Below are 11,594 nucleotides of genomic sequence, written 5' to 3'. Positions count from 1 at the left end.
CCAGCCAAAATCGCCTCAGGCGCTCCCCCCACGTCCCCCGGGGCCGCCAGGTGACGCAGGTCAGCGCGTGGCACCCCGGGGTGCTGGGGACGTGGCAGAAGCCGTAGCCCAGCAGCTCGCTGCGCCCCAGGGAGTCCTGGTGCCACACCTCAAGGTGCAGCTTGGGCCAGCCTGGGGGGGGGGGGCAAAAAGGGGGTTGGGGACATTTGGGGGGGCTTTGGGGACATTTGGGGGCATTTTGGGGCATTTGGGGACAGGTTGGGGACATGAGGAGGCGATTTGGGGAGAGGTTGGGGGGGATTTGCGGGCATTAGGAGGCACTTTGGAGACGCTGGGGGAATTTGGGGGCGGTTTGGGGACATTTGGGGGGGCTTTGGGGACATTTGGGGACATTTGGGGACAGGTTGGGGACATGAGGAGGCGATTTGGGGAGAGGTTGGGGGGGATTTGCAGGCATTAGGGGGCACTTTGGAGACGCTGGGGGCATTTGGGGGCGATTTGGGGACATTTGGGGACATCTGGGGGACACCTTGGGGACATTTGGGGACACCTTGGGGACATTTGAGGACAGGTTGGGGACCTTTGGGGTGATTTGGGGACATTTGGGGATGGTTTGGGAATGCTTTCGGGAGACTTTGGGGACATTTGGGGATACCTTGGGGACATTTGGGGGACACTTTGGGGACACTGGGGGCATTTGGGGACACATTGGAGACAGGTTGGGGACATTTGGGGGCACTTTGGAGACACCGGGGGCGTTTGGGAATGCTTTTGGGACACTTTGGGGACATTTGGGGGACAATTTTGGGAAAATTTGGGTACAGTTTGGGGATACTTTGGGGACAATCTGCAGACAATCTAGGGACAATTTAAGGATACCTGGGGGACAGTTTGGGGACAATCTTAGGACAATTTTGGAACAATTTGGGGGACACCTTGGGGACAATTTGGGGACACTCTGGGACACTCCAGGGGCATTTGGGAGACACTTTGGAGCAACTTTGGGGACAATTTGGGCACACTTTGGGAACAAATTAGGGACACTTTGGGGACAATTTTGTGAGTCTTTGGGGACACCTTGGGGATAACTTGGGGACAATCTGGGGACAGCTTGGGGACAATTTGGGAACACTTTGCGGACACCTTGGGGACACTTTGGGGACACTTTGGGGACAATTTGGGGACAATTTAGGGACACTTTGCAAACACCTTGGGGACACTTTCGGGACACCTTGGGGACAGTTTGGGGGCTATTTGGGGACACCTTGGGGACAATTTAGGGACACCTTGGGGTCTATTTGGGGACACTTTGCAGACACCTTGGGGACAATTTGGGGGCTATTTGAGGAAACCTTGGGAGCTATTTGGGGACACGTTGGGGTCAATTTGGGCACACTTTGCAGACATCTTGGGGACACTTTGGGGACACCTTGGGGACAATTTGGGGACACCTTGGGAGCTATTTGGGGACACTTTGGGGACACTTTGGGGACACCTTGGGGACAATTTGGGGACACTTTGGGGTCTATTTGGGGACACTTTGCAGACACCTTGGGGACAATTTGGGGGCTATTTGGGGAAACCTTGGGAGCTATTTGGGGACACGTTGGGGACAATTTGGGCACACTTTGCAGACACCTTGGGGACACTTTGGGGACACTTTGGGGACACCGGGGACGCACCTTGCAGGCCCTTGGTGGCGTAGTGGACATCGATGGGGTGGCACCAGTAGGCCACGTCCCCCGCCTGGGGGTCGTCCACCTGCGTCTGCCCCTCGCGCAGCCCCTCCAGCAGCTTCCAGGCGCTGCCTGTCCACAGGGGGGGGGGGGTGGCAGCGTCACTGTCACCCCCCCAACTCCGTGTCACCACCCCCGTCGTTGTCACCCTGTGTGTGTCCCCCCCCCCCCTTCCTCCTCACCGGCGTGCAGCCCCCACTTGCAAAAGAGGCGGCGCTGGGGGAAGCCGCTGGCCCCCACCAGCTGCCCGATGACGTGCAGCTCCGCCATGCCCTGCGGGGACACGGGGGGGGACACGGGGGGGGACAGGGACACGGTGGGGGGGGGGGACACACACACGGTGTCAGCCCCCCCCCCCCAGCAACCCCTCACCCCAGAGGGGGGGGTCCATGTCCCCCCCCAGGGGTTTCCGCACCCCCTCCAAGGTGCTCCCCCCCCCCCTTGCGCTGCACACCCCAAGCCCATCGCAGCCCCCCCCACCCTCTTGCCCCCCCCCAATTGCCCCCCCGACCCCCCCCAATTGCCCCCCTGACCCCCTAATTGCCCCCCTGACCCCCCAACTGCCCCCCGACCCCCCCCCAATTGCCCCCCTGACCCCCTAATTGCCCCCCTGACCCCCCAGTAGCCCCCCTGACCCCCCAAATTGCCCCCCCGCCCCCCCACTGCACCCCTACCCCCCCCTTTTACACCCCCTTACCCCCTTCTCCCCCCTCACTGACCCCCCAATTGCCCCCTCAAGTCCCATAATTGCCCCCCCAGCCCTCCCAATTGCCCCATCCCCAATAATTACCCCCCCAGCCCCGCTCACTGCCCCCCAATTGCCCCCTCCAGCCCCCCCAATTGCCCCCACCCCCAATAATTACCCCCATTGAGCCCCACCCCGAATAATTACCCCCTCCATCCCCTCCAGTTGCCCCCCCAGCTCCTCAAATTGCCCCCACCCCCAATAACTACCTCCCCAATTGCCCCCAGCCCCCCCTCACTGCCCCCCAATTGCCCCCACCCCCAAAAACTACCCCCCCAATTGCCCCTCCCAGCCCCCAATTACCCCCACCCCCTCTAATTACCCCCCAATTACCCCCTCCCACTCCATTTGCCCCCTCCTTTTTACGCCCCCCCCCCCGTTCCCCTCACCGCTCCCCCCCCGCGCCCCCAACCCAACGGCCGGCGCCTCACGCCACAGGACGCGCATGCGCAAGCGCCCTCCCGCCCGTTGCTAGGGAAACGCCGGTACCCGCCACACCCGCTCCCATTGGTCGCCGCGCACCTAGCCCCGCCCAGGAGGGTCGAGCCGGCCGCAGCTGGCTGGCGGCCATCTTGGGAGGGACCTCCAGTGGGCGCCGCCATCTTGGCGCCGTCAGGCCCTGGGGGCCGCCATCTTGGGGCTCGTTGCCTCACGAAGTAACGGTGGAAGCGGCGCAGGATGAGGCCGAGCTCCGGGCGTCGGGGGCGAGGATTTGGGCCCCCCCCCCCCAGCCAAAATCGCCTCAGGCGCTCCCCCCACGTCCCCCGGGGCCGCCAGGTGACACAGGTCACCGAGTGGTGTCCCACGGTGCCGGGGATCTGGCAGGAGCCGAAGCCCCAGGGAGCGCCGGTGCCACACCTCCACATACAGCTTGGGCCAGCCTGGGGGGGCGACAAAAGGGAGGGGGGGTTGGGGACACCCTGGGGACAATTTGGGGACACTCCGGGGACAATTTGGGGACACTCTGGGGACGCACCTTGCAGGCCCTTGGTGGCGTAGTGGACGTCGATGTTGTCACCCGTTGTCACCCTGTGCCCCCCCTCAGCGGCGTGCAGCCCCCACTTGCAGAAGAGGCAGCGTTGTGAGTATATATAATCCTCCGTACCTTAATTTCTTTATTTTCACCCCCTGCAGATGCAGCAGTGCCTTGTGGCCGCCCAGCGTGCCGCTGACACCATCTCCAGTTCTACCGGGACTCTGCCCGCCGGAGATACTCCAAATCCTGACCCTTTTATAGCTTTTCTACCTTTTAGAATTATTTGTTTTATAAATATTACAAAATTGGGATTGAGTTGAGACCTCATTTGTAACAAATTGGTGACCCCGACGTGATCTTCTTGGACTTTGGATCTGTGACCGGTAAAGGGAGGCGCCCCACACAGTGGCCCTTGCCGATAGCGGTGCTAGAGTCCAACAAGATTTCGAAGTGCCCACCTGGTAAGGACTGGAGATGCCCAGTTCCCTCCCAGTGCCCCCCCAGTAAGGACCGGAGATGTCCAGCTCCCTCCCAGTGCCCCCCCCATTAAGGACTGGAGATGCCCAGCTCCTTCCCAGTGCCCCCCAGTAATGCTTGGAGACCCCTAATACCTTCCCAGTGCCACCCAGTGCTGCCTTCAGCCCCCCTAGTTCTGTTCCAGTGCCACCCAGTGTGGTGGTTTTACCGTGCTGGGCAGCTAAACCCCACAACCGCTCTCTCACTCCCCCTCTTTTTAGATGAGGAGGGGGAGAAGTAAAGCAAAGAACAACTCACGGGTTGAGATAAGGATAATTTAATTAAAGGGAAATAACTATAATAATTAAAGATTATTATGAACTAAACAATTTATCTAAAGGGAAATAAAAAGGGAAAGGGGAAAAGGGAGGGGGAAAGGGAAAATAAAAAAAAAGAAGGGAGGAAAACAAACAAATAAAATAAATGAAGGCTATGTGGAAGTGCAGAGGAAAGAAATTCCTCTCTACTTCCCCCAAATGAGCCATGATTGACCACGTCCTTGAAGCAGGGCCTCAACGCACGCAGCCGGTGTTCGGGAGGAGGACCGAGGGTTAGAGAAAGGCCCGATGCTGTGCCACTGCTGCTCAGCAGCAGACACAACCCTGGTGTGATAACACCGGTGTGATAACGCTGCTGTTGCAGCTCCAAGTGCAGAGTACGGCACTGTGTGGGCTGCTGCAGGGAAAGGTAACGTCCCAACCAGACCCAGTACAACCTCCACCCCTTATTCCATAACATTTGTGTCCCACTCAGATCCCCATACTTTAGCATACAAGCATTCTCCTCATTATTCCTTGTCCTTTAACAGGACAAGGATTTAACAGGGCAGGATTAATAGGCAGGTGTATCTTTTCATTCCATAGGTCTTTCTTGGAAAATGTTCCTAAGAACTGTTGATGATTAGGTCTTCATCTGCCAAAGTGACCGCTCAAGGCAGGCGGAGTTGGATGTCTGGACGCCAGCGCCAGCTTAGCTCAAGTCCTTGTTGCACCGCCCGGCTCCTTGCAAAGTTGACCTGTCGTTGATCCTATAGCGTCTTCCTACAACATCTAACTTAGATTATAGATTAGTTTTCTCTCAATGTCAAATCTCCTTGAGGCACACACTTGATATCCCCATTCTTTTGCATGACCCACCAGGTATACCCTGGTCCTTGGGCGAAGACAATCCCACGAGTGGGTTTGCCTTTTCCCGAGGCAGGAGCAACCCACACTGCCTTCCCCATCCACCTTCCTATATGCACTACGGGAACTTTAGCTCCTTTCACGGTGTGTAGGGGTTTTGTTTCGGCAGGACCAGCACGGCTGTCAGACCCCCTATTGTTAACTAGCCAAGTGGCTTCTGGTAGATTTGTGTCCCATTGTTTCCACGTCCCAGCACCTAATGCTCGTGACAGAATCACAGAATTTCACAGAATTTCTAGGTTGGAAGAGACCTCAAGATCATCGAGTCCAACCTCTGACCTAACACTAACAGTCCCCACTAAACCATCCCGAGCACAGCTGTCCTAAATCCATCCCAATAAAGAAATTTTAACCGAGGGTGACAGAAAAGCCCCCTGCTTTTTCCCTTTCATATTCCTTGATGTCATTGCCAGTCCAATACTAATCACAATCATTTTTTTTTTACGTAGTCTTTAACAGTCCGTGGTGCCTCTCAACCTTCCCAGAGGCTTGCGGGTGATAAGGGATGTGGTACACCCACTCAACACCATGCCTCTTGGCCCAGGAGGCAACAAGATTGTTTCGGAAATGACTCCCATTGTCAGACTCAATTCTCTCTGGTGTACCATGACGCCACAATACTTGTCTTTCCAGGCCCAAGATAGTGTTTCGGGCCGTGGCAAGGTTTATGGGGTATGTTTCCAGCCACCCAGTAGTTGCTTCTAGCATGGTGAGGATGTACCGTTTGCCTTGGCGGGTTTTTGGGAGTGGTCTGATATAGTCAATTTGCCAGGCCTCACCATATTGAAACCCTGTCCACCTCCCCCTGTTCCAGGGAGATTTTACCTTCGTGGCTTTCTCGATTGCAGCACAGGTCTCACACTGATGGGTAACCTGTGTGATGGCCTCAATGGTCAGGTCCACCCCTCAATCACGAGCCCACCTGTAAGTGGCACCCCTCCCCAGATGTCCTGATGTTTCATGGGCCCATCGAGCTACAAACAGCTCACCCTTACGTTCCCAGTCCAGGTCCACCTCAGCCACTTCGATTTTCGAAGCTCGATCCACTTCTTCGTTGTTCTGATGTTCTTCAGTAGCGCGACTCTTGGGCATCTGCATGACTGAATGGCTAATGCCTGAAGACGCCCAGCTCCCTCCCAGTGCCCCCAGTAATGCCTGGAGACCCCTAATACCTTCCCAGTGCCCCCCAGTGCTGCCTTTAGCCCCCCCAATTCTGTTCCAGTGCCACTCAGTAATGTCTGGAGATGCCCGGTTCCCTCCCAGTGCCCCCTAGTTCTGTCCTGAGTGCCCCCAGTTCTCTCCCAGTTCCCCCAGTATTGCTCAGAGTCCCCAAGCACCCTCCCAGTGACCCGCAGTAATGCCTAGAGACCCCTCTGCTCCCTCCCAGTGTCCCCCAGTTCTGCCCAGAGGTCACCAGTGTTATAAATGGCTCAGGATTCAAATTAGGATTAAATAACAAAATAGGATTTATTGAAAGAATATAAAGGAATAGAGGTAAGCAAACAGCGCTGGGTGCACCGGGAGTCTCCGCTCCACCAGGACGCACACCAGTACCCTCCCAGTAACCCCCAGTGCTGGCCCCCGTGCCCCAGTGTGCTCACAGTTCCACCCAGTGCTCCCCACAGTCCCCAGAGTACGCATCTAGTGCATCCCAGTACCCTCCCAGTGTCCCCAAGTGATGCCCAGAGCATACCAATTCCTTCCCAGTGCCTCCCAGCACTGCCTGGAGACCACCCAGTACCCTCCCAGTGCTCCCCTGAGCCACCAGTACCCACCTAGAAGTAGCTAGAGCCCCCCAGTACTCTCCCAGTGCCCCCCAGTACTGCACAGAGCCCCTCAATAACATCCCAGTGCCCCACATTGCTGTCTAGAGCCCCTCAGTGTTCTCCCAGTGCCCACCAGTAATGCCTACAGGAGGTCTCTGGGCATTACTGAAGGGCACTGGGAGAGTGCTGGGAACCTCTGAGCGACACTGGGGGGCGCTGGAAGAGAGCTGAAGATCCGCAGGCATTACTGGGGGGGGGGGGGGGGGGGCACTGGGAGGGTGCTGGCGGGCTCTAAGCAACACTGGGACGCATTGGGAGGGAACTGGGGACACTCAGGACAGCACTGGGGTCACTGGGAGGGAATTGGGGGGGTCTCCAGGCATTACTGGGGCGCACTGGAACAGAATTGAGGGGGCTGAAGACAGCACTGGGGGGCACTGGGAGGGTGCTGGGGGGCTCTGGGCAATACTGGGGGGGCACAGGGAGAGTACTGAAGGTCCATAGGCATTACTGGGGGGCACTGGGAGGGTGCTGGGGACTCTAAGCAATATTGGGAGGCACTGGGTGGGTTAACCACTTGCAAGACACCTCTAGATACAGGCACAGCCAGGGATTTGGAAGCTTTTAGAGGGTTCCAGGGATTCGGAAGCTCTTTGAAGGTTCCAGGATGGGTCAGCTGAAAAGGGACCCATAACAGGAACTTGGAAGATTGGGTCTACTCCTGGAGATCTGAAGGTTAGGCTTGTTACAAATGAAGTCTGAACTCGATCTGAATTTAGTAATATTTATAAAAGGGGTAATATTTAAATATTTATAGAAATATTTACAAATAGTAATATTTACAAAAGGGTTTTGGGGACTGCTGCGGGGCTAGCAGCACCACAGCAGTCGAAATCGCCGTCCTGACATTGCGGCCCTCTGTTCTGCTCAGGAGGGAGTCGCTTATGACAGTAACCCTTCTCTTTTTCTTGATGGAGGTGGTCGTGATACTGGGGAAGGCTGACTTGCCCTAGAAAACCCCTCCAACCTGGATGGACCTTCATGCACATCATCGTTTGTGTGTCCATTAGTTCCAGAGTCTGTTGTTTCAGGGCACCTGAAAGGAAGGTGAGGTAGGCAAGGAGGGGTTCGCCTGCTGCCCCGAGCAGATCTCAACTTCCATCCCTTCGTCACTGAGATCCACTCCTTCTGCCTGACGGACAGAGGGTAGGGGATCCTCCATTTCCTCTGCTGTGTCTGCCTGACGCATCTGTCCCAGGGCTGGCAGAGTACAGTTCAACCTTCTCCGACTCCCTGGTGCTCCTCAGCCTGCCCACCTCCTCCCGAAGCTCTGCCAGGAGGCTGAGCAGTTCTTCTACCTGGGCGCACCTACCACAGGTGGACTCACCACTGCCCTCAGATCCTGACAGAACACACGCGCACACCCTGCAGCCTGAGACCTGGACACGAGGAAACGGCCTCGAGTTGTGCCAGGGGACATTTAGATGGGATGTCAGGAAGAATTTCTTCATGGAAAGGGTGGAACCGGCTGCCCAGGGCACTGCTGGAGTCCCCAGGCCTGGAGCTATTAAAGAAATGCGTGGACTTGGCGCTAAGCGCCGTGGTTTTGTGGTGGGCCTGGTAGTGTTAGCTGACGCTTGGCCTTGAGCTGAAGGCCCTTTTCCAAGCGCAAGGGTTCTGTGACTCTTTCATTGGTTGAGTAGGCGCCATGCAGTAGTCACCGGACCCAGGGAAAAGACGTCCTTGGTGGCCTCCGAGTTAGCTCAGCGTCATGGCACCGAGTCACTTTGAAGGAGCTGCTGGAATAATGAGACAACAGCCTAGTTCTATTAAAATATATATTGCTCTTTTGAGGACTGCTGCGGGGCTAGCAGCACCACAGCAGTGGAAATCTCCGTCCTGACGTTGCGTTATGCCTTGACGTCAGGATCAGGGTGGTTTGAATGGCCAGGGAACGGACCATGGGTTCCGGGTCGCTGTCTGAAGGCTGGAGGGCTGCAAAAGAAAGAAGAGCAGAGATGAAAACCCACTCCTTGCAGAGATCCCCAGGCATCCCCTGCAGACCATGCCAGCCCCACTCGACTCTTCCCCAGGCCAGGAAGAGGCAGTTTCATCTCCACTTCGTCCTGGTTGCGTGCTCTACAACAGGCTCCCACCTTCTGTCAGCCTTACTGCCCTTTCCCCTGACTCTTCCTCAGGGACACTCAACCCCTTCAGCGGCACTGCCCAGCTCCAGGCTGGGAGGCCATTCCCTGACACCACAGGCCACCCCGTCTCCTCTCCCTCGTTCCTATGCCTGCATTGCTCCTCCGCCCTCCTCAGCATTTCCCTGGAGCAGGGCAAGGCACGGGGGCCTCTGCCGCTGTCCCCCCAGCCCTAGCACACCCCCCACTGCCCTCACTCACCGCTGAGGATTTCATTCAGCTTCTCCTCGCTCTGGTCCTTGCAGTAGCGCGCAGCAAGACCTAGACACAGAGATCCCATCAGAGCCCCGCTCCCCAGCACGCTCCCAGCAGCGCAGCCCCTGGCCTGGCCAGCCAGGCTGTGCCCCCTCCTGCACCCTGGAGCAAGGGCCCAGTCGGGGGACTCTGGGGGCAACAGGGCTGTGCCTCACTGCCAGGGCAGTGCCTGGGGCTGCCAAAGGCTGCCCCAAGAGGGACCCAGGGGCTGGGCTCACCAATGAATCTGACGGCCTCAAGTCGCAAAAGGGTCTGCGTGTCCTGCAGGTAGGGCTGGCTCTGCTGCAGGTATTCTTCTACTCTGCCTCTGTCCTGCTGCAGCTGGAGAGAGAGAGAACGCAAGGTCACGGGGCTTGCGCAGCCTCTCCAGGGTCTCCTCCAGCATCCTGGGGGCAGGGAGGGCAGAGGGGCCTGCAGAAGAGCCCCCTGGGGCTCTGTGCTGGCAGGAAGGGAGCGAGGATGCGGCTGCAGGCAGCGGGCTCTGGCCGGGCACGTTTGCCCAGCTGGGGCAAACCAAGTTGGGTCCTTACCAAGCACTCCCCGATCCTCCACGTCTGTTCTGTCTGGGCCAAGCGCTTGAGCTCTTTGCGTCGCAGAAACTCTGCAGCCACGGCGAGAGCTTCCCCAGAGGCCTGCGGAGCAGCAGAGGTTGGGAGGTAGCACCACAGCCTTGGGAAGGAGACCCTCTGTCCCCTGCTCAGCTCTGAGATCTGTACCTTTGCTACACTCTCACTCTGGTCTCTCGTGTGAAAGTAGAGTGGGAGAAGGCTCCTGTGCACGCTCCTCTTCATTTCCTTCTCTCTTTGCCGCAGCACAGCCTCCGTCACGGCTTGGAAGAGGCAGATGGAGTGCTCCCGCACCTGGCTGGACTCCTGGCAGGGAGGAGGACAGGAGGAATTTCAGCATTAGCGTGGCTCATGTGAAGGGAGCTCACAGAACTGTGAGATGCTTCAGCGCTGGATCCTTCCCAGAGGAGCTGCTCGGGGCAGCTGCAAGGCCTGGTGCCCGTGAAGGGCAACGCAATCGGTTGCCATCGCAGGCTGCCCGCCAGCCACCCCACTTTCGCCACCAGCAGCACCAGCCATGCCCAAGCAGAGCTCCCCAGCGCCTGGGCTGACGAGGAGACTGGGAAGGCCCTGCCTGAGTGCTGCCCACAGGGCCGGGCTGAAGGGCAGCCCTCGTTACAGGGGGCCCAGCTGCGGGCTCGGGCTCCCGCAGCACACTTACGTGGTCAAAGAGTGGCAGGAGCTTCTCAGCCAGCTGCAGAGCCGGGCCACTGGCCTTCCCCCTCTCCACATGAGCCATCATGTTTCTCAGCACACGCAGGGCCTTGAGCATGACGTCTGTGTTGGGGTCCTGCAGGGCCTCCGCGATGTCTGGCAGCACGACCTGAAGTTTTCTTGCCTGTAGGAAAGACACCATTTCCCTTCCGTGAGGCAGTGAGAGACCACCCTGGGCAAAGGGCTCTGGTTCCTGAGCACCAGCCTCCTGCCTTGCTTCCTGGCAGCGGGGAGGGACGGGAGGGCAGAAGAGCAAAGCCCCAGGCTGCCACCATGGCTTTGCTTGACGATGGCCCGCTCACCTTCTCAGGGCTCTCTGACACGGTGCAGAGCCCTTTCAGAACCATCAAGCGCATCGCTGGGCTTGGGTGCTTCAGGTAGCTCTGGAGGTGCACTGGGTTACCAAACTCCTCCTCAGAAATGTGATTCTGGGCCAGCATCTGCAAGAAAGAGCAGTGAGAGCCTGGCAGGGCCTGCAGGGCTCCCTGCAGCCTCTTCTTCTCCCACCTTTGGGCAGGGATGGGGCAGCGCCAGCTGGCACCAAAGAGGCACCAGGCGCGGGGAGCTACGGGGGCTTGCCGGCCCCAGGGACCATGCGTCCGTACGTCCTGCGGGAGCTGGCAGTTTGGGGGTAGATGGGCACAGGGCTGTGCCTGTGTGCCTGAAGGGGCACACGTAGCCCTGCTGGGAGCAGGGTTTCATCTGGGAACTCACAGCCAAGCGACGGATGCAGGTGTCTTCGGTGACTTTGGTGCACCAGTTGCACAGTGGCAAGTCTTCAATCATGGCGTTTAAAACTCTCTTCAAGGTCTGCGGCATGGCCAGGATCACCTCCCACGTGCTCAGGTCAGTGCTGCAAGCCCAGAATACTCTGTCAGTGAGGCTGCCTCAGCCGCAGGGCCACAAACTGGGCCAGCCCCAGAGGAGCCAGG

At 58.1% G+C, this 11,594-nt stretch overlaps 1 protein-coding gene across 1 annotated transcript; it reads right to left on the bottom strand.

Moving 5' to 3' along the window:
* Positions 1 to 4: 4 nt before the first annotated feature.
* B9D2 (B9 domain containing 2) lies at positions 5 to 2,910 on the bottom strand (the record flags this gene model as incomplete). Its single annotated transcript, XM_032207125.1, has 4 exons — positions 2,871 to 2,910; positions 1,919 to 2,009; positions 1,683 to 1,808; positions 5 to 171 (listed from the first exon to the last, which is right to left on the bottom strand). Coding segments are annotated over exons 2-4 (381 nt in total), but the record flags the coding sequence as incomplete, so codon positions are not given.
* Positions 2,911 to 11,594: the final 8,684 nt, after the last annotated feature.

Source organism: Aythya fuligula, unplaced genomic scaffold, assembly GCF_009819795.1.
Source record: "Aythya fuligula isolate bAytFul2 unplaced genomic scaffold, bAytFul2.pri scaffold_31_arrow_ctg1_1, whole genome shotgun sequence".
NCBI lineage: Eukaryota > Metazoa > Chordata > Aves > Anseriformes > Anatidae > Aythya > Aythya fuligula.
This window is presented reverse-complemented; position numbering and strand designations above follow the sequence as displayed.